The following is a 24,131-nucleotide window of genomic DNA, read 5'->3' as shown; positions in this document are numbered from 1 at the left end:
ACATGTTGCTCTTCCTTAAAATTTTTTCTAAGATCACATAATTTTTCGCATACACCCTAAATGGAAGACTGTCAGAACTGAAAGATTAAGCAGCACTTCAAGCAGGAAAACTCAGCAACTACCAGACTTAGCAACTTTCCTGAACACAAGCTGTCAAATTGGCCCTCTCTCTTCTGCACAGTCTATTTCCGATATTTTCTCATTCTTCCATTCCCGTCTCAGAGGACGATTCTTGATTGACGGGCTGAAGTGTTGGCGCAAGATGAAGTATTTTGAGCTAAGGGTCTTTTGCGCTGCAGTTCAGACAGAGAGCAAAGCTTTGACTCTGATAAAAGGAAGTGATGTGTTTCCCTGTTGTTCAGGGCTTCATAGAAGCCACTTGACTCCTGCTCCTGTCATTGAGCGATCGAGCCAAACGTGGCACAGAACCATCAGAATGTTCTGGAAGCTTTGCATCAAATCAAATCAACTGAAATGCTGAAAGCCTTTAGTAGAGATGGCACTGAATCTGATGATTGCATTGCTGTCTTTGCCGTATTCAACCTTATTCCTACAAAGCCTTCTGTATCATATTTGATAGGCAAATATCTAAGGCCTCTAAATGATCAACATGATCAAAACATTGTGGAAAAACCTGTTGTACACAATCTAATACATGCCTTCTGTCATCGGATTGATATTTTATACATTTTAGCAACTTTTTTTTAGAGTAATTGAAAAAAAATGTCCCCTTCGGGTCATGGTACATCTTTTTTTTGCTGTGAACTTACTGAATTTTAGCAACTCAAATGTAAAATATGAGAATTAAATGATAAATCAGGTTTTTGAGGAATGTTTATTTGTACATCTCTCAGTTGTAATTTATCACATTGCATTATATGTAATGAGCTTTGATTATAAAACTAAGCACTTAAATATCATCTTACTGAGACATTATTCAGAGACAAAGTTAAATTATTTATATTAATAAATTATAATTATATTTATATTATTTATGTCAGTAGTCTGCTACACTGTTATAAAGTTCTCATTGTTTCACATTACAAGCTGTCAAAGTTTCATTTTACTTTTTGGCCATATAAATATCAGCTTCTGCAACAAATCGATTTTTACATCTGAATAAAATTGAGGTGTACTTATAGGTATATTTATTTATTAGCCATTAAAAGCCTGATTTATTAAATATGAAACTGAAAACAAAAACAAATATGCAAAGCATTTTACATATACATATACACACATATATAATATATATTTATATGTATGTGTGTGTGTGTGTGTGTGTGTGTGTGTGTATTGTCAATAGACAATACAGTATATATATTGTCTAAAGGTTTAATAAGCTGTCCCATTTCCGAAAAATTTATTTTTCTCAATTTTATTTTATATGTCAGGCTTTACAGGGTTAAAAGAAAAAAGACAATATGTTTTGCATGGTGAGATTAGACGGTACGTCAGTTGTGTGGGGTCTCTGAGGTGTATTTGTTCTAATGCAAAAGGATCGGCCCTAAGGAATTTTCCTTTTTGATATTGAATGTGTTTGGTTCAGCGTTTTTGACAACCTCAGCCTCCACCGTTTCTTTGAGGCTTTGATCTTGTGTACTTCTGTGTCATCTCACTCATCGATTCAACATCAACCGAACACTTCACAGCAAAAGTAGGAATTGACGTCACCTGTTTGACTAAGGGTAGCTATATTCTGAAATCCTGTTTCAACACTCTGAGCAAACTATACCAGGATGTACTTTTAAGCAGGTATAAAATATTTTTAGTCAGCTTTGCGCAGGATTGTCATCCAGCACTCAAAGCGTAAGTGACATATACTGCACTAATTGGCAGGAGATTCTAGCTGTAGCAAACTCTCCCTGGGGTTAAGTGTCTTGCTTAAGGGTGCAAAGGAAATTGCAGGTTTGTAATCTCAGTAAATCAGTACTTGCTGATTCGACCTACCCTGGCTTGAATCTACAACCTCCACAGGGCATAGTTCTGCCATAGTTACCGAGGGGCAATAGGTTCTCCATTTGTGTAACTTTTATATTGGTAATTGGCTTTTCGCAGGGAGTTTGATTGACATGCGATCTGACCAATCATAATGCAGAGTTTGCCATTTTGTCCGACCAACAAACATCAGTGGACTTGAATTTGAAAAGTATTATGTATTGACATCTTTCCGTTTGCTGAAACAAGATACCTTCTGATGTTCATTCATGTTTGTTTTGTGCTATTTAGTAAAGTGGAAGAGATGATCATGAGGATCATATTTATTGTTTGAATTTCTTACAAAATAACAAAATTTGAAAGCTGAGACTTTGTTTCATGCCTAATGTCAATTTCCTCTTTGTTCTGCAATGTATTTTTCGCTGTGTGAGAACATGATGTGTGCCGTGAGAGCGCCATGGTTTGTTGGACATAGCGACAGTTACTAAGAGGGGTCGGGTCTTTGCGAAGGGTCAGTTGTTTGGCTATTTTTGTGTGTACTTGCTCAGTGTAAAGCTGCAGTCACACTAAAACTGTGCCCTCCGTTGAGTTTCATTACGGATGCAAATGCTGGAGACATAAACCACAAGCCACAGATAAGCTAGAAGTAAACTGTTTCTCTGTGCTTTTTCTTCAGGTGGCTTCTCGTTGGAGTCCGTCCTCACCTTACAAGCATTTCTCAAGCTCTGCAGAATGAACAGGGCATTTAACAGGAGGAAGGGTAAGGGAATAGAGTTGATGTTCCTGCAATGTCAGCTGCCAATATGCCAACAAGCCTGACTGACTGATGAAGACGAATGTTCATTTGTGCAGTCTGCTTGTGTTACAGACTGTTTATATATAAACTTGTTCTGAGTGACAGAATTCAGTTACATTAAATTTACCTGAAACCAAAGTCATTGAAGAACATGTTGGCTAAATGTTTTTGCATTTGATAGCTAACTACGTTTTTTTTAGCTGCACCATAAGGGACACAGTTCCTAGAGGTTTTATTTCCCTGTAAATACAACTACTTCACCTAGAAGAACCTCAGAGAATTTAGTTTCAACACATTTTCTTTGGGAAGTAATGACTTCCAGGCCTGCCTTAAAGCTTGCTAAAATGGGACGCACACTTAAGTTTCACGCCCACACATCGGGATTTCAAAGCTTCGTTCCTGGCACTCATTGCTTCTCTTCGTTCCCAACTCCAAACCTCTGCTACACACACATTTTACTTAATTTGAACACCACGGACGGACCTGAATTCATAGGTGACACAGGTGAGGCTACTTCCCACAGAAAGTGTGCCTTCTAGGCTAATGTTTTATTAATGGCGGTGACAGAGGAGCCTCTGGACTTGCTGGCGTGGTCACAGCCCACATTTGCCAAGTTTATCTCCAGCCACAGACACTGCTGTAGTAGGTTGCACTGAATATTTCATAGCTCTCGATTGGGATTCACTCATTGCCTGAAATGATCGTTAAGTCCAAACAGACACTCTTGCACACGATTCTCTTTTACAGAAAATGATAATACTGCTTAACGAACTAGACATTATGTGAGACCTCACATTCATTGACCTTTATAGTCACCGAGGGACAATTTACTGTGTGTAAACAGTTTAGAAGGACTAATAAAGATTTTAAGCATAAATAGAAATACTGTATGAATTTGAATGATGAAATGAGGAACTGTTAAAGAATTTATCCATGTTTACATGAAAAAGTGCACTGCAGTTCAGTCGAAACACTACATTTTGACTCATAATCTAGAACAAAATGTTAAGTTTGAATATTGCAATTCTAAAAACCATTGTAAAAACGAACCCAGAATGTGCTAGAGTGCATTATTAAATGATATATTCTGATTACTACAAATATTAATAAAATGTATTGATTTTTAAATCAAATCAGAATGTAACTGAATCAGGAGTTTCTGAATGAGAATTGAATTAGGTAATCCATGCCTTGTAATATAAAATGTAAAAATATAAAAATATATTATAATTTTTTTGTCTGTAAGCTTTGTATGTAAATTGATGTAAATCAATTATAATAACCTAAACTAATTTGGGATTTCCAGAAGTCCTTGCAGAAAGCTCTTAGCTGTTTTAAACTGCTTTAACTATCCCCGACTAACCAAAAACCCTCTAAAATTCTCAAATCAGATTTGGCTGACCAGAAACTAGCTTCGTGGAACAGGCTACTATAAGGATGACATATATTTAGGCGAAAAAGCTGATTTTTGCTATTCTTTAGTTAAAGGTTGAATTTAAAATAATGTTCACAATATAAATAAGCCTGGCAGAGTAATAACTTTGCCAACAGGTTGTATTTTAACATCTAATTGAATGCACGTTAAGTGACTTCATCCGTGCTCTTGCATTTCACCAGTTGTTTTGAATGCTTACCCTTTATGATTATTTGTGTTTAAACTGACAGCTAATCGGTGGGAGCATAATAAAATGACCTTTAGACCTGAGCTCTGGACAGAGATGTCCTGCAGTGCAGTAACCTTTTCATAACTCAGCGAGGTACAGGGAAAAGCAAAGGGTAAAATAAAAGTAAAGCTAAAAATGGACCTGTCTCCTTTGCATCACCTCTATTATTTTTGAATTCAAAGACCAATGAGCTACATGAATCCGTTAATTGCACTGTTGTGGTTTCACTAACTTGCTTTAGTATTTAAAAATATTGCAATTGCCTAGTAGATTGCTGTTATTAATTTTGGAGGTCGCATGCCTCAGCAGTTTTCTCTAAAATAGAGACTCATATTTTCTGAGCCTGGAGTGTTCTCCTAATAGTTTTGCAGTACAAAAGTTGTACTGTAGTTTTTTGCTGTATAGTGGTTTTTGCACCTGGTTAAAGTTCAATAGTCAGTGTTCTGACTCTATGGGGTCCCCAATTATATATTTTGCTATATGTGGTCCCCTGTTGGCACATAATTTTGGGGATCTAATAACTTTTTCCTTTTCTTTTTCATTTTTAAATGCTGGAACTGAATGATTTTAAAAATTGTTTAATTCCTTACTATTTCCAACCCTCATAATAGGAAAAGTGTCAACTGTGCTAATACGTTTTGCACAGGAAAGCACTGACTTTTTCTTGAGAAACTGTTCAAATCTAGTTTTGTTTGAAGACATTTGTGCCACCCAAACTATAAGCAGTTGAGTTTTTCCCAGTGTCCTCATGACGTTACTGCAGCGGGGAATATCTGAGCGCTCGTCCTCTCTGTGTCGAGCATTAATTGGTGTGCAGTAGGAGAGTTCAGCTGATTAAAGCGTGAGTGTGTGTATGTGTGTGTACACCTGCGTGGCGGTGAATGCTGAAGAGCCTGTGTTATAAAGGTGTCAAATAAACAGTGAGAGAGCTGTCTCCTCTTTGGCACAGGATTGGACGGCTTGTCAGCTTCATTATATTATTAGGTTTTTGTCAGCAGCACAGTTCTTATACTCTAAGGGCCATCTCTCTTTACTCGCTGCCTCTCTTGGTCTCCTTCTCCGTCCCTTAATCTTTCATTCTGTCTCCCTCTCTTTCTCTCCCACTGTTTTTTCAGTTTCTCTTCACTTTTTTAAAGCCGTGCCCTGCTGAGTCAGGTCTACATCACAGCAGCGTGCACTGACCATAGAGGTCTCCTTTTCCCAATTCATCAACCCAAAATTTCACCTCCAGCACAAGGGAGAAAAAACTAACAATGAGAAGCTCTTCATCAACACCTACACAGCATATAAAGCACGACACATCAGTCAGCCCACTAGGAAAAAAATGCTGCTGTCTGATCAGGGTCCCACCCTGAAAGTAGTATAGGCATTCACAGAACTTCCTGAAGTGCCAAGAAGGCCCCTCGAGGAATCTGTAATAAATAAGCGGCTTAGAACTTGCGAGGACTTGTGACAGCAAAACATGACAAAACTATGCCAACTCGCCTTATTTCATTGTCTGGTCCAATCTACAACCCGAATTCCGGAAATGTTGGGACGTTTTTAAATTTGAATAAAATGAAAACTAAAAGACTTTCAAATCACATGAGCCAATATTTTATTCACAATAGAACATAGAGAACATAACAAATGTTTAAGTGGAGAAATTTTACACTTTTATCCACTAAATGGGAAGAGGCTCTCCAATCTGTGAAAGAGTGTGTAAAAAGATTGTGGAATACTTTAAAAACAACGTTCCTCAACATCAAATTGCAAAGGCTTTGCTAATCTAATCATCTACAGTGCATAACATCATCAAAAGATTCAGAGAATCTGGAGAAATCTCTGTGCGTAAGGGACAAGGCCGAAGACCTTTGTTGGATGCCCGTGGTCTTCGGGCCCTCAGACGACACTCATCGGCATTATACTGTCATTGACATTACTAAATGGGCATACAAAAACGTGTATCGTTACATCCATGTTACCTAATGATTTCTGAATAAGTGTTTAGAAAGAGTTAAATTGTACTTTTTAACTTTCATTTATTATCTGTAATAATTTTGGAAATGTAATCATTTACTACACAATTTTTCTAACATTTTCTGTGGACCCCCTAGTGCGCCCTTGCAGCCGCAGAGGGTCCCTGAACTCCCTGAACAGTTTAAAAACCCCTGGTCTAATTAAACGAGATGTGCATGGACCTCAAAATTGAACACACCAACCACAAGAACAGTGACAACCACAAGAACACATTTAATTAAAAGATGAGGTCTGATTAATCACCACGTGAAAAGTAATTGAAAGTGACAACAAATGCAACAACAGCAGCATAAATTAAATCAAGAGTAATCAGTTTAATTTATTCATGCCGTGTATTGCTGTGATCTCAAGTACTGCATGACAGTGTTATTATCCTCACATTATACACCTTATTCAAAAATGCTTAGAAAGAAAAACATAGAAAAGTTTTTTTTGTGTGTTTGAGTCTTTGGTGTGCTTATTGTTTAGTGTTTAAAGCACTTAAAATGGGTGAGGACCTATCAGACCTATGTTGATGTTGAGAGATTTTAAGGGGTCTCTGAGGTAAAAATGCAATGTCGGCTGTGCAGGAGAATCAATAATCAACTTTAACGTTTCCAGTGATTGTGATTCCTGTGTAATTACAGTATGTTTATGCTGCCTCCGTGGTGTATTAAAAAGTTTGGGACATCCACAAAAAAATCGAACAAATGAAACATTCAATGACTAAGGCCATCTTTGCACAGCAATGCAGCACAGAAAAGATACACAGACACTGACTTTTTAATCACATAGAGCAGCATATTAAATATTAAATATAAATACAAAGCCTGCATTAAATTGTGACATGTTCAGGCAAATTTTAAGTCAGTAACTGTAATTTTAATTTAGAAAAATTCCAAGTTTAGATTGATTGATTGATTGCTGGAAAATGTCCGTCATCTGCCATTACACCTAAATTATTTTTCCTTTTCTCTCTTTTTTGATCCAGATAAACCCAGCATGCATACACCTGAAGCCTTGGTGAGAAGTCATGTTGTGTATAATGCAAAGGTAGAGTTTGAGACATATTTCTTATTTGTTCCTGTGGTTCTCTCTGCTTCTACTATATTTACTACGCAGTGGGGGGACATATACACTCACTCAGACACCCTGTGGGCCGTCCTAAACAGCAAATGCAAACTGCGTACCACTGTGCACACCATTTCTTTGACTGGTGTGAGATGTGTGTGCGTAAGTGTGTGAGAGATAGCCTGCTTCACTGAAGCTGTTGCTATGATGGATGTAGTGATGTTTAGAATTGTACTAAATGCACTTGAGAGTGAGTGTGTATGTGTGGAGGGAGTGTTATGCGAGCTCACTGAATCTCCCTTCTCTGACCTTCATCAGTTTTTATCCCCGGCCACCAGTACAAAATGATATACACACCTATGCTTATCAGCCCAGTCGTTACATACAAAATACATTATATTGAAATATTTCTAAACTAATATTTTATTTAAAGTTTGTGGTTTGTGTCTACCGTGTGTTCATGTAGTTCTTGGGAATCACAGAGGTGGAGCAGCCCAAAGGGACAGACATGGTCCGTGTGGCCGTCAGGAAGATGAAGGTAGTGTGTTCACAGACACATTTATGGGCTATAAAACGTGTTCACGGTTCTTCTAGCTTGTTTACGGGGCAGAAACGGCTGTGATAATTAAATGTAAATATACAGACATTTTAAAAGGCCAAGTTTACTTCCAAAGTACATATAACAGGCTCAAGCTGCATTTTAATTTTATTTGAGTGCCAGATAACACAAGGCAAAAGCTAAGGCAAGGCAAGTTTATTTATATAGCACATTTCATACACAGTGGTAACTCAAAGTGCTTTACATAAAAGGAAATGAAATAGTCATTAAAAAAATTATAATCACAACAATAAAAACAAGGAATTAAAAAATAATATAAAAATGTATTTAAAACAAAGAGTAGAAAGAGTAGAAAATTATTATACATTAAATACAGTGCAATTAGTTCAGACGTAGCACAGTGCTCATTCAACAAATGCACAGCTAAACAGATGAGTTTTGAGTATGGATTTAAATGTGGCTAATGATTTAGCACATCTCATCTCTTCTGGAAGCTGGTTCCAACTGCGGACGGGATAAAAGCTAAAAGCGGACTCCCCTTGTTTTGTGTGAACCCTTGGTATTACTAACTGACTCGATCCTAATGATCTGAGTGGTTTGTTAGGTTTATATTCAGTGAGCATATCTGCAATGTATTTTGGATCTAAGCCATTGAGTGATTTATAAATGAGTAAAAGTACTTTAAAAATCAATCCTAAATGTAACTGGAAGCCAGTGTAAGGACCTGAGGACTGGTGTGATATGCTCAGATTTTCTGGTTCTAGTCAGAATCCTGGCAGCAGCATTCTGGATGAGTTGCAGCTGTCTAATTGTCTTCTTGGGAAGGCCGGTGAGGAGACCATTACAATAATCCACTCTGCTTGTGATAAAGGCATGAACAAGTTTCTCCAAGTCTTGACTGGAAACAAAACATCTAATTCTTGCAATGTTTTTGAGATGATAGTATGCTGATTTAGTTACTGCTTTGACATGACTACTGAAACTAAGGTCTGTCTCCAGAATCACCCCAAGATTTCTGACTTGATTTTTAGTTGTTTGACCTCAAGAGTCAAGGTATGCATTCATCTTGAGAACGTCATCTTTGTTTCCAAATGCAATGACTTCAGTTTTCTCCTTGTTTAACTGAAGAAAGTTCTGGCACATCCAACTGTTAATTTCATCATTGCATTGGCAGAGGGAGTCAATGGGGCTGTAGTCATTTGGAGATAAGGCTAGGTAAATCTGGGTATCATCAGGATAGCTGTGATAGGCAATTTGATTCTTTCTCATTATTTGACTTAGTGGGAGCATATACAGGCTAAACAAGAGCGGTGCAAGAATTGAGCCTTGTGGGACTCCGCATGTCATGGACATCCACTTAGACTTATGCTCTCCTATACTCACATAATAACCTCTCCCTTCTAAGTATGACCTGAACCATTTGAGTGCCATCCCAGAAAGCCCGACCCAGTTTTCCAGTCTCTCTAGAAGTATGTTATGATCGACGGTGTCAAACGCAGCACTAAGATCTAATAGTACCAGCACTGATATTTTGCCAGAATCAGAATTAAAACGAATATCATTTATTATCTTAATGTGTGCTGTCTCAGTGCTGTGATGTGCTCGGAAACCAGATTGAAAATTGTCCAGGTATCCAATAAAACAATAATTTATATCATTATTAAATTGCAAAAAAATAATGAAATGATTAATAATTGAATAGTGATTGTTAATTTATTCATATCTAATTATTGTAAATAAATATTTTGTATTTTATCGTTATATATTACATGACCATTTGCTTTCAATCATCATTTAAGGCAGGGGTTCCCAAACACATTCCTGGAGCCTCCTCAACACTGCACATTTTGCATGTCTCCTTTATCAATCACACCTGATTCAACCCATCAGCTCATTAGTAGCAACTCCAAGACCTGAAATGGGTGTGTGAGACAAAGGAGACATGCAAAATGTGCAGTGTTGAGGAGGCTCCAGGAACGTGTTTGGGAACCCCTGATTTAAGGGATAGTTCACCCAAAAATGAAAATTCTGTTATTAATTACTCACCCTCATGTCATTCCAAACCCCTTCGTTCGTCTTTACAAATTAGCACAAATTAAGATATTTTTGATGAAATCCGAGAGCTTTCTAACCTTCCATAGACAGCAAGAATCATACCATGTTATTTTAGTTTTTTGCACACAAAAAGTATTCTTGTAGCTTCATAAAGTTACGGTTGAACAACTGATGTCACATGGACTATTTTGTTGATGTTCTTGGTACGTTTCTGGACCTTGAACGTGGTAAGACCCTTGCTGTATATGCAGGGTCAGAAAGCTCTCAGATTTGTGTTCCGAAGAGGAACAAAGGTCTTAGGGGTTTGGAACAGCATGAGGGTGAGTAATTAACGACAGTATTTTCATTTTTGAGTGAACTATCCCTTTAATACTGTTTCTGATATTAATATTCTAAATACTACACTAATCTGTTTAGAGTTGGCATACTATTATTTTTTAGTTGATCTGCTTATGATTTTGACCTCTTGAACAATGAAAAAAAATTCATAGACTTACATTGAATCAGGAACCTAGGCCATATCCAGGATCAAAAATATCAAAAGTTGTGTCATTGCGCCTATCATTGGCAAACTCACATTTCCTTTAGAAAACAAATATAATTTTGAAACATCTGTGTTGTTATTTAATAACTGAACCAAACAGTCAATACACAGGACTCTGCTTATAACTAAAACTGTTTATGAGACTGAAATAAAGCTGTGACTCTTTCATGATGGGATTTTTAGGGGACAGATTAAGGGCCCAATAAAAATGTCCTTTTCCTGGGTGATATTTCTTTCGCCCCATTTATGTCCAGCTTGGACTTTCTGCAGACCAGTGAATTGCTCTAGAGACGTGTTTGTGCACCTCATTTCACCTGATGCTCTACTGCTCTCCAGCAGCCTTTAAAAAATGGTGAACACCTCCGGCTCTCTCTGCTTTTCCCTTGATAGTATGTATTTGGCCAGCATGTGCTGAATCACTTCTGCTTCCTTAGTTTCAAAGGCACATCAAGAAGTCAGAGGGGCAGAAAACTCCTAAAGTGGAGCTTCAGATCTCTATATATGGTGTGAAGATATTGGACCCTAAAACCAAGGTAGGTTTTCTTAAAGGGGTCATATGACGTTGCTAAAAAGAGCATTATTTTGTGTATTTGGTGTAATGCAATGTGTTTATGCGATTTAAAGTTCAAAAAACATATTATTTTCCACATGCTGTACATTATTGTTGCTCATTTTTTGCTCCGGCCTTCTGAAACGTGTCGACTTTTACAAAGCTCATCGTTCTGAGAAGCAAAGTGTGCTCTGATTGGCCAGCTAACCAGAGCGTTGTGATTGGCTGAATACCTCAAGCATGTAACAGAGATGTTACACCCTTACCGTATTGTGATGCCGTGTCCCGGCGCAACATGACAAAACCAATAAAACCCATTATAAACTAGGCATCTGTTGCGTCCAGTGGGGACATAATTACTGATTATAATGACTTATACTGTCTTTTTATGCATTGCGTTGCATCGCACCACGTAAACATTACCATGTCTGCATTTGTGATCAGAGAAACGACGAACAACAAGCGCTACTCTACACAGCTCAAAACTTGCGTTTGAATAGTCAGTGGCAAATTCTTTAAATATGAAAACATACTTACAGGCTGTGAGTCAGAAGCTCCAGACTTGCCCTACTTAATAGAAACAGCCTTTGTGCACAGCTGGCATTGTCGGCTACACTCCCAGGTTCAGGAAATAGTCCTCCGTAAAATGCGCTGCACACACTGTAATATTTGGGTTGAACTGTTCTGGAACAGAAAGTGTTGTAAATACTTAACCACTGATTTATAGTTGTGTCCTCTTTTGGAAGCCCAAACAAAGTGCTTTCACTTTCACAACGAATCACAGCGTTTCCAGGACATGGTGCCGTTAATACAGTTAATAAAGCAACAATACTACAGCGAGAAAAAAAAACACGCCCTCCTTCTTTGCGTATACATTTGGGCGGTGTTATGCAAGTCTTCCCACACCGTGATGTAGACATGTGGGGGCGTGTTTAAATGGGCCATTTTATCTCTTTGGGTTTGAGACTTTAGTCTTTGCAACTTTAGGGATCTTATCTATGCATGAACAGCTTGTAACACTGCAAAGAGTAAGAAAAACTTGAAATCGCATCATATGACTCCTTTAAATATAAAAATCGTTTTATGTTCAGATACAGGACGTGCTTTATGAATAAAGATAAAACCACATAGCTGATGTGATTTCATGCATGGCAACCCTAATTTAGACTTGAAAAGTCACAATAATTTATTCAGCCCCATGAACTACCCTACTACCATCGTCACACCTGCTCTGACAGAACAATGAAATGCAATTTATCAGAAATTTAAATGTGCTATCTTATCTTTCAAACATTTACTGTTTAATGTCATGCCAATTAAGTGCCGTTTGCACAACTGACAGAATTATTTAATTCCAATACTAAAATAATTTAACTAATTCAGCAACTAAAGTAACCAATTAAAATGAATGGTTCCAAACAAAATGGCGCCGCTGATGGCAGCTATTGTGCGTTGCTCCTCGGTGTTTGTATTGTTTTTGTTTGTTTTTCCTGTTTTTTGTTTTTCAAATAAGATCAGCTTTACCAGGGATGATCTACTGAACATTCGGCAGAACACACCACAAAATCTTCTACCGGTTTTTGATTTTTCGGACGTTTTGCTGGACATTGTAGTTGGCGGAGCTGTAGCTCTGGTCAAACGCTTCAGGTGGCGCAGACGGGGAAAGAGAGCCGGCGCGCTCGTGAAACTTCGTCAGCGCGGATTTAGAACGGCGTTGCCTAGCATCCATCTGGCAAATCTCCGCTCTCTACCCAACAAAACGGACGAACTCCTTCTGCTCTCCCGGACAAACAAGGACTTTTCTAACTCTGCTGCTCTATGTTTCACGGAAACCTGGTTGAATGGCGACATACCGGACAGCGCGATCCATCTGCCTAATTACCAGCTGATAAGAGCAGATCGGGACACAGAATCAACGGGGAAATCGCGCGGCGGCGGGACATGCTTTTACATCAATGAGAGGTGGTGTACAGATGTAACTGTTTTAAAGAAGATGTGCTGCTCAGATCTAGAAACGCTCTTCATTAACTGCAAGCCGTTCTATTCGCCGCGGGAGTTCTGCTCGTTCATTCTCGTGAGTGTTTACATTCCACCGCAAGCGCACGTGAGCACAGCTCTACAGAAACTCGCTGATCTGATCACAGAGAGTGAACAACAACACCCGGACTCTGTTTTAATCATTCTCGGGGACTTTAATAAAGCAAATCTCTCCCGTGAACTGCCAAAATACAGACAGCATGTTACATGTCCCACCAGAGACAGTAATATATTGGATCACTGTTACACAACAATAAAGGACGCATATCACTCGGTTCCACGAGCAGCTTTAGGACTCTCTGATCACTGTTTGGTTCATCTTATTCCATCCTACAGGCAGAAACTTAAGTCTGCGAAGCCTGTATTAAGATCTGTTAAAAGATGGACTAACGAAACAGAGCGGGATCTACAAGCCTGTTTCGACCTGACTGATTGGTCTGTTTTTGAAGCTGCAGCAAATGACCTGGACGAGCTCACAGAGACTGTAACATCATATATCAGTTTCTGTGAGGACATGTGCATTCCTACCAGGACTCATCTATTCTACAACAATGACAAACCATGGTTCACTGCCAAACTCAGACAGCTCCGTCAGGCCAAAGAAGATGCTCACAGAAAGGGGGATAAAGTCTTGTACAAACAGGCCAAATACACACTGGAAAAGGAGATCAGAGTGGCAAAGAGGAATTATTCTGACAAGCTCAGGAACAAATTCTCTTCCAGCGATCCGGCTTCAGTGTGGCTTGGATTAAAGGACATCACCAGCTACAAAACACCACCCCCCAGCACTCTGGAGAATCAACACCTGGCAGACGACTTAAACGAGTTCTTTTGTCGTTTTGAACGACCACCCCACACCCGCCCAGAACACCCCTCCACACAACCATTCACACCTCCAGCAACCCCTCTCTCCCCCACACCTACAATTCAAATCAGCGAAGACGATGTGTGCCAGGTCTTCAGGAAAAACAAAAGAAGGAAAGCACCTGGTCCAGATGGTGTGTCACCAGCCTGCCTAAAAATCTGTGCTGAGCAGCTGGCCCCCATCTTCACACAGATCTTCAATAGATCACTGGAGCTGTGTGAAGTCCCCTCATGCTTCAAACGCTCCACCATCATCCCCGTCCCAAAGAAACACAAAATTACTGGACTTAATGACTACAGACCTGTGGCACTAACGTCTGTAGCCATGAAATCATTCGAAAGACTGGTTCTGGCTCATCTGAAGGACATCACTGGACCCTTACTGGACCCCCTGCAGTTTGCCTACAGAGCAAACAGGTCTGTGGATGATGCAGTCAACATGGGACTGCACTTCATCCTGCAGCATCTGGACAGACCAGGGACTTATGTGAGGATCCTGTTTGTGGACTTCAGCTCTGCTTTTAACACCATTATCCCGGAAACCCTTCAAAATAAACTAACCCAGCTCTCCGTCCCCACCTCCGTCTGCCAGTGGATCAACAGCTTCCTGACAGACAGACAGCAGTTAGTAAAGCTTGGCAAATTCTCATCCAGCACTCGAACCATCAGCACTGGAGCTCCTCAGGGCTGCGTACTCTCCCCACTGCTCTTCTCCCTCTACACCAACGACTGCACATCTAAAGACCCCTCTGTCAAGCTCCTGAAGTTTGCAGACGACACCACACTGATCGGCCTCATCCAGGACGGTGACGAGTCTGCTTACAGACAGGAGGTTAAGGAGCTGGCTGTCTGGTGCAGTCTCAACAACCTGGAGCTTAACACGCTCAAAACTGTGGAGATGATCGTGGACTTCAGGAGAAACCCCCCTGCTCTCCCCCCACTTACCATCATGAACAGCACCGTGACTGCAGTGGAGTCATTCAGATTCCTGGGCACCACCATCTCTCAGGACCTAAAGTGGGATATTCACATTGACTCCATTGTCAGGAAGGCCCAGCAGAGGCTGTACTTTCTTCGCCAGCTGAGGAAGTTCAACCTGCCACAGGACTTACTGAAACAGTTCTACTCTGCCATCATTGAATCCATCCTCTGCACCTCAATAACTGTCTGGTTCAGCTCAGCTACCAAATCTGACCTCAGAAGACTACGGAGGGTAGTCCGGACTGCTGAGCGAATCATTGGTACAACCCTCCCCACTCTCCAAGAACTGTACTTATCCAGAGTGAGCAAAAGGGCTGGTAAAATCACTCTGGACCCCTCACATCCAGCACACAACCTCTTTGAACTGTTACCATCTGGTCGACGCTACAGAGCTCTGAGCACCAGAACGACCAGACACAGGAACAGTTTCTTCCCTCAGTCAATACATCTCATGAACACTCAATAAATAAACGTAGAACACACAACTAATACATTATCCATTCACCACACTCACTTATTTTATTTTCTCATTTCTAATTTGCACATACTTCACCTGTACATACATAGTCGCCTATATTATATATTATATATTGTGTATTTTTTATTTTTTTGCTGCTTTGCACATTGGTTATTGGCTATTTCCTGTTATTTTGTTTCATTACCTGTGTCCTGTCCTGTTACTGTCTTTCGGTTGCACTGTGGAGCTTCTGTCACTACAACAAATTCCTTGTATGTGTAAACATACTTGGCCAATAAAGCTCATTCTGATTCTGATTCTGATTCTGACAATTAGCACTTGATAAATGCAATTAGATGTGTTTGTTCAAAACAAAATAGCTCTGTCAGGATCTGAAAAGAGAGCCAATGTTTGTACAGTAGTAGAAAAATCATAAATGAGATCTCTCAGATGTTTCTCCCAAAAACATTTAACTTTTTGTAATATTAATTATAAATTAGCCTTTAAATAATAACTATTAGAAATATTGTGGGAAACAAACTGACTTTTGGTTAAGTATCTAAGATACGTCTCTAACTTAAGTATACAAAATGCCTACTTTTCCATTTCTAAAGCAAAGGTGGCAGGTTGTTTAATATCAGAATCTTCTCACGTGAGAAATCATTTCTGCTGTCATGTGTAACGTGAGTTGGTGTTGTAGATAGAATCACAGTATTTGCACATTCACGGGAAATCGGTAATAACCAAAGGCGATCGCTTCTGGGCATCAGGATTGCTTCCGGGCATTTAATGCTCAAAGGGGAAAGACGGGGAAATTTCAAACACTAAGTGAATTTACAATTGCAGTATCCCTCCTTAGACTTATGCTGTAATGCTTGTCAGTGTGAATGAGTGAGAGGACATGCAGAATCACATCAGCTGTGAAACAAACTCTTTTTCATCAATAAACTGTATCAATCATCATTTACAATTCAATAATGAATTTACTGTACGATTCATCAACCTCATTTTCAATTTAACTTGAACACTGCATTTGTCCAAGTAAATATCTTTTATGGATGTTGATTTTGGGGCTGTATATGAAAATAAGGTGATTTCAGGAAATTTAAAATAAAGTATATCTCGCAAATTAAACCATACATGGATTTTGGGAGTGGGCCACTGAGAATTATAACAAAATTAATTGTCATGAAATCTAATTTATAGATGAGGGATCACACATCCAAGTTACAATAAATTACTAGTCCACTGTGAATATGGTAATAAACGTCATTCCCCATCAGATCTTGAAAGTGCTCAATTCAGCATCTACAGTTGTCAAACAGGGTTTTCATTTTGTCCGTGTGCATATAATGGGTGGCAGTCCAGAGCTGGAAAGTGTTATTTTGAGTGTTTTGATGAAAGCTTGTTGAGGCTGTTATCAGTGGCTGAAGGCAACAACGCAATGTTCTTGTGCACAGAACTACACACAGACACCTCCAGTGTCTATTGCTTTTCATTTCAGTGAAATCACAAAAGAAAGTTTCATGAGTTCATATTTCTCGCTCCCCCATCCCTACAATATTTTAAAACAATATAAATAAGCACCTCTTGTGCATGTAAAATGCATAAGCTCATGTCAAAAATTGTATCAGTTATATCCTGTTAATTTTGGAGAAACATCTGAAAAAAGTTAATAAACCTAATTGTTGAAACATAAATGAGAACACGGTTCATTCTCCCGAGACACTTAAAAATATAAACCACTGAGCAATACAATTTTCCTCTAGGCTGTTTTCGATTTGTTGGTTTTTGCCTCAAAATAGGTCAGTCATACCAGTGAGCTTTTCATCTGAGTTCAACTCTTCATCCTGTTCCAGGAGATGCAGCATAACTGCCAACTTCACAGAATGTCCTTCTGTGCAGACGACAAAACCGATAAAAGAATCTTCACCTTTATCTGCACAGAACCCGAGATGAAGAAACACCTGTGTTACGTGTTTGACAGTGAAAAATGTGTAAGTAAATACGCTTGTAATATCTAACAAAAGTTACATGCACAAGAAACCTGATTTGCTTAATGATTGCAGTGTATGCAAATCTCACCCAGGCGGAGGAGATCACTCTTGCTATTGGACAAGCCTTTGATCTCGCCTACAAAAAGTTCCTAGAGTCTGGTGGAAAAGATGTAGAGACGAGAAAACAGATTGGAAACCTTCAGAAACGAGTAAGATTATGTTCTTGGAATATTGCTCACTTGTTCCAGATGTAGATATGAGCCCAGAATACATTCTCACTCAATCACACCTATACCAGGGGGGTTCTTCAACTATGGGCACTTTTGGCCCTGTGGAATTTTAGAAAATAGCTTTCTTTAACCCACAGTAAAGATTAATCAAGAGAATTGTTATTTATCTCTGAATCCAATGAAAATTCCCTCCATCTCATTTTTATTTTATGTTTAACAGCATTCTGTGATGCAAATGATGGTGGTGGAAAAAGTTTTTTTTTATATTGCTAAGGTTATTTTCACAGCAAGTACTATCCAGTATGTATCATGAATACACACACTTATATATTTTCAAACACTTTGCATAATTGCTCTAATTTATAGTAAAATATATTCTTGATATTTACCTTGATTTTTGTGTTTTCTTCAAATATTATTTCATCTCAAGCATGCTGTCTCGTAACCAAGTACACTTCATTATAGGCTATATTTGTGTGTGATTACAATTGTGTACAATTTCCACAAAATAAATACTGAAATTGTTACTGTGTTTTTAACTTTTAATAAAATATTTCATATTTAATAATTATTTTTTGTATTAGGGATTTTAATAGTTTAAGTTAGAATGTGGGTCTGGGACAAGGGTAAAATGATATAATACTGTATATACAAAAAAGTTATTTAAAAAGTAGCAAAAGTAAATGACGAAGCAAAGTTTCCCTAAAAAAGTTTCCAAGACTGTTTTAATATCATCTTCTAAAAGCTGTTAGTTTTTATTCAAATCATCCCCTGAGACATAAAAGTGTCTGAAGTTGAAGAAACACCCATCAGTTTGAGAGTTGATTCTTGGAAACGTGTCAACAAACAACATGGAGGAAAGCTTCCGGTTGTTTTTAAATGATTTGTATAGAATGGGGGGGAAATAAGAAAAACTGTGGAAAATATGGATGTGACAGTGCTTGGGAGATTTGGGGAGCAAACTTTTTGTAGACTGGTGCACACAAGGGTTTAGAAAGGGGGAAGAACTTATTATCTGAGTTGTTGTCAATAAATAGCTTTCATCTAACAAGTTTGAGTCTTGTGTACTACAAACTTTGCTAATGTCAATCTGTAAATCCGCATGGCATTAGTAAATGTGCAAAAGGCCCATACCAGCAATTATGACTTTTTTGATATATATCTCAGACAAAGTTGATCAACCTAAATGAAACACAACTGGAACGTTTTCTGCTTTCAATAGATTTAGCTCTCCCCCAATTCTGATTCCAGTGTAAATACATTTACTGTATGCCGCATTACAATGTCTCCTTTTCATAATTTATACTGTATGCCACTTAAAACCCAGCTTCCTTTGAAGTGTAAATACGAGTATAGATAGGCAAATGTAACCAGAATTTCACTGGCTTAAAATCCCGTGAGCAGGCTGCGGGGGCGTCCCGTATCCCAAAGTATGTAGAATGTTTTCATGTGATTGACAAATAAAAATGTGAATCTTTTTGCGCAATGTGCTTATGTGATTTGAAGATTCAGGATTTGGAGATGGAGAACTCAAAACTGAAGAAGAAGCTTAAGGAGCTGGAGGATCAGCTGATGGATCCTTGCTGCTCGCCAGTACGTTCAATAGGAAATGAGACTTGCTTATCATTCCAGTCGAATGCTGCTCTTTCCTGCCAATCTCAGTGATTCTGTTTTCTTTCAGTTCATCAAAATGTGTTTGTTTTTCTCTTCTATCTACCCCGCCATTTGTTTTTCCCTTTTTCTCCATTCCAATCTATCTTTCTCTCTCTCTCTCTCTGTCTCTGTCTCTCTCCCCAACCCCCAGTGCCCTTTTTCAGCACCTGCATGTTAATGTCTCTAATGAGCCGTACATTTTGCAGAAGCCGTCTGCCTTGTACTGGTGTGGTGGTGATGTCACATCACTGTCCAGCCTAGAGATCTCCTCTGTCACTCTAACGCCTGTCAGCTCACCCGATTCCAGCCAATCAGCAAGCTTGCTCACCCCGCCTCCTGCTAAGCCCACCCACTCACAGGCCACAAGTGGTTACATCGTGCCACGACCTCGTGTAAATGTCTCGTACACAAAAAATTACACAGTGCACTTTGCATGTGATTCAATAACAATTTTTCATACGTCAAACAAGGGATAGTTCACCCCCCAAAAAAAGTTATTTTGCAGAATGTCCCAGACTGCACTTTTCCATACTATGACAGAAAATGAGAACAAAAAGCACCATAAAAGTGGTTATTTATTTATTATGTAGTCTTCTGAAACTATAGGATAGCTTTGTTCAGAACAAACCATGGGTGAACTATTGTCTACGCAGTGGTTCTCAAATGTTTTGGTGGCACCTCCTTTTGATTGTCAAAAACTTTGGCAGCCGCGCCCCATATTCAATATTAAACAATACAAAATATGTAAAAATTTATATTTATTAATTTAAAGCATTAAGCTACAGAAATTTCTTATAATATTAGAAGTTTGGTCTTATGTTTCTAATCAAAAAATAGTTTTGAATGACAAAAAAATTTAGTATGCACTTTAGTGTATAGGGACCTATTCTCACTATTAACTAGTTGCTTATTAGCATACCTATTATTACCATATTGGCTGTTTGTTAATGCTTATAAAGCACATATTCTGCATGACCATATTCTACCCTAATACCCAATACCTGAACTTAACAACTACCTTACTAAGTGTTAATAAGTGGAAAATTAGTAGTTTATTGAGGCAAAATTTTATATGGTTTGTATATGTCCGAGAATCGGACCTTAAAATGAAGCGTGACTGTTACTTTTTATATGTAGACCTGCATTATTCTGTTATTTTCTGTAAACTTCTGTGTTGCAAAGAATTAAAAAATAAAGTATAAAGTAGATGAATAAGTAATACTGCTTTGCAGGTGCAATATAAAAGGAAATAATAATTTTAAAAAACTCTTGACATTTTCTCCAAACAGTGTTTTCATTTGTGAAACACAAGATGGTTTAAGATCCTCTTAAAAGGACATAGAATTACAGTAAAAGTAGCCCATATGATGTGCATTATTCAAAACTTTGTTCCAAGTTCGTTCCAAGTCAAAATTGTTTCCTCATCCATTTAATTCTGGCATGCATGAGATAATGTTTGAATTACATAACTGCAATTCATTGTACACCATACATTCACCCAAAAATGAAAGTTCTGTCATCATTTACTCAACCTCTACTTATTCCAAAACCTACATGAGTTTCTTTCTTCTGTCAACCACAAAACTATTCTGAAACAGTTGACAGTAGCCATAGACTTCCATAGCATTTTTTCTCCATACTGTGAAAGTTACTGGCTACCATCAACTCTTTGCTTAACAAAATTCTTAAAATATCTTCTGTTGTGCTCAACGGAAGAAAGGAACTCAGGTTTGGAACAACTTGAGGGTGAGTAAATAAGGATAGGTGAACTATCCCTTTAAGAGAAGAAGAAACTAACACAAACCTCATTTGTTTCTCACGTCAACACTCTTAAAAATAAAGGTTCTTTATTGGCATCGGTGGTTCCTTGAACAAAAGAACCTTGAACATCCATGGGACTTTTCAAATGCAGAAAAGGGTTCTTTAGATTTTTCTTCAAAATGGTTCTTTTAGGAACTGTTCACTGAAAGGTTTTTTTATGGCATTGCTGCAAAAATACCCTTTTGGTACCTTTTTTTTAAAGAGTGAACGTGGTAAATTTTAATTGTGAATGTTAACAAGATTTAATAGCTAGGGAAGTCTCCACACTTTTTGAGAACCACTGTTTCAACCTTGTTCTTACTAAAAAAAAGAAAAGCATTGTGATCAAATGTAGCCTATACATTGAATTTACAGTTAAATGCTTATCACACGGATGGAGTCTGATCTTACATTTGGACTGGCTTTGAAGCATTTAACACATTTCTCTTATATCCACATTATCAGGCTGGAAGCATACAAGCTAGAGCTCTTCTGACCTCTACTGACATATTTGATATGGTTCCATTCACTCCTGAGTCTCCAATAACAAGACGACTGAACTGTAACGGCATCTCATCTCCGTACCTGCCTTCAAAAAACGACAGAGGTGGGGGCTCTTTATTTCTGCTCTCACATAGATGAATGTGTTACATTTTCAAGCACCTGAAGGCAAAATCCATAATTGCTAATGTAATATGCTCCTCCATAAAAGGGTCCAATAGAGTTGAAAACAAAAAAAGCCACAATATAGATGTTGAATGGAGACATTTGTTAGTATGTGGTTGAGAATTTCACTGATAGATTTTTTGTATGTATACATTAATTATATATTAATTTGTATATATATCAATTTTCAATTGCAAGGGGTGATCATGAACTATTGCACATTTAATACAAGTGTCTGCTAAATGACAGATGATTTACTTGTTCGTCTGGTTCTGCTGTAGATATAGACCTGTTTGGAGCAGAACCATTTGATCCATTCATTTGTGGACCTGCTGTCTTTACCCCAGACATCCAGTCCAAACTGGATGAGATGCAGGTGAGAATATTTAGTCATTTAGTCTCAGAAATGCTGTTAGTAAATAATGCTGTCATAAACATACAAACAGCAGAAGCAGCCAACATGATTGGCAAACAATATTATTAGATCAAAGTGTGCAGTATTTGGCTGGCAGCATTCACCCCACTATATTATAGACCGTTTTTAATTCCGATTTCAATAATCCAGATGATTATTATGGACATTTCCGTTTCTGAGGACATCGTACCTGTTATGAGATTATTAGACTCCGTAAGTGTCCGTAAGCATTTCTGTGTCTATAAACCCTGTAATCCTGAATAATTAAATAATCTTCATCTCTCCTTTCACCCTGAATGCCTCCCCCAACCTCTCAGCGGCAGAGATGGTTTGTACATGTTCATTCGTGATTCACCTCACAGTGCTCTGGTGTTTTGATATGGTTTTACAAGATATACATTTTGATTTACAAGCATGACTTGTGTTGTCTATTTTTTGGTTTTTATTGTATGTCTCTTAATATATTAAACCAACCTTTTTTTTTTTTTACATTTTCTGAACCTTTCATTGTTCTTTCAAAGTATAATCATCAGAGGCAAAGTGCTTTGAATAACTATGTCATTGACAGGTGTTTAGTTCTGCAGATTGTGTGTGGTGCTGGTTATTGTATGCATGCCATCTCAGTGTTTTTTCAGACTAACTGAAACATAAACTTGTCTTACACACACAAATAAGCAGTACTGTGCAGCTGCAAGTAGTTTCAGCCCTAAGCTTATTTTTGCAGTGTGCATGCAGAAAAGAATGCACTATCCAGTTAGAATTAGCACTCATAGAGACGCATTCCTATTGGCTGCATTGCTGCTGCAGTCACGAAAGTCAACATTTCACAACCACAGATGTAGAAGAACAGCTTTCTTAGGCTATTGAGTGGAAACTAAATAAAAATGCTGCTGGAGTTACACTGCAGTGCTGCTTACATGTGGTTTTTAAAATTTGAAAGATAATCTTAAATGTATAGAAACTGCTAATCTGTTATGCATTATGATAATTATTTTATATAAGTTTTGACATTGTTATATAAGTTATGATATTATATAAGTTATTATATAGTGTTATCTAAACCTTAATTTAGCTTCGTCATTGACCTTGTTGTGTGTTTATATTGAGCTCACAGTTTAGTTTATTTTTTGCATTTGTTTTGCACAGGAGGGGTTCCAAATGGGACTGACTCTAGAGGGGACGGTGTTTTCCCTGGATCAGGTGGACAGCCGATGCTGATTTTGGAAAGACATTTTTGTATATGCTGTGATTCTTGACCATAAAACCCTCAAAAAACTCACATTCAATATTTGATTTTGAATTGCGTTTGAAAGAAATTAAGCAGGAGCCTTAAGAAGGTCCGTAGAGGTCATTTCTATTTTTATATGATAAAATCAGTAGATTGTACGTACATTTTATGATTTGTGTATTTTAACTTCTTAATCTTATAACAGAAATTGTTGAAGAAGTGAAAGAAACACAAAATGTGCACAAGCCCTTTCTAGAATTGTCTAGAGTTTTGACCAAATTTAGACTGTTTATTCAAAGATGCATTCATTCATGGCCAAATTTGTGTTTAGAAACCTTTATACCAAATTATGAAAAAGCTAAGGTGGTTACAGAGATAGTTGCTCATGTTGTAATGGTGCAATCATAAACTTTAATGTTGTATCTAAAGTATTTTTTCAGGGTTATAGATTTATTAGCCTTGAAATATAATCAAAAACTGGTGGGTCTTTCATATGTTCAGCAAGATAATTGCTGAGGTTTATATTTCCAGATGGTCAGATCCTTTTTACTTTCATTGATGGCTGTTTTAATATTTGTTAAATGCGTATCACTTTAATGGTGAATAAAGGAAAACTGATAGCACATTA

The 24,131-nt window shown here is 38.0% G+C and overlaps 1 protein-coding gene across 4 annotated transcripts in view; it reads left to right on the top strand.

Annotated features, from left to right (window-relative positions):
* Positions 1-24,130, top strand: part of LOC306879589 (PTB domain-containing engulfment adapter protein 1-like) — a 46,434-nt gene extending 22,304 nt beyond the window's left edge. For 2 of the 4 annotated variants that reach the window (XM_079432647.1, XM_079432644.1), the window contains 10 exons: positions 2,615-2,698; positions 7,388-7,449; positions 7,934-8,005; positions 11,060-11,158; positions 17,374-17,511; positions 17,604-17,720; positions 19,248-19,334; positions 21,660-21,801; positions 22,142-22,236; positions 23,422-24,130. In XM_079432647.1, the coding sequence (XP_079288773.1) occupies positions 2,671-2,698; positions 7,388-7,449; positions 7,934-8,005; positions 11,060-11,158; positions 17,374-17,511; positions 17,604-17,720; positions 19,248-19,334; positions 21,660-21,801; positions 22,142-22,236; positions 23,422-23,493 (912 nt within the window). In that variant the 5' untranslated portion in view covers positions 2,615-2,670 and the 3' untranslated portion in view covers positions 23,494-24,130. The remainder of the gene's footprint in view (positions 1-2,614; positions 2,699-7,387; positions 7,450-7,933; positions 8,006-11,059; positions 11,159-17,373; positions 17,512-17,603; positions 17,721-19,247; positions 19,335-21,659; positions 21,802-22,141; positions 22,237-23,421) is intronic. The other 2 variants (XM_079432646.1, XM_079432645.1) reach the window with 2 other exon arrangements.
* Position 24,131: the final 1 nt, after the last annotated feature.

The sequence above is a fragment of the Barbus barbus genome, assembly GCF_936440315.1.
Source record: "Barbus barbus genome assembly, chromosome: 13".
Lineage (NCBI taxonomy): Eukaryota > Metazoa > Chordata > Actinopteri > Cypriniformes > Cyprinidae > Barbus > Barbus barbus.
The sequence above is the reverse complement of the archived record's forward strand: the minus strand, read 5'-3'. Positions and strand labels throughout refer to the sequence as shown.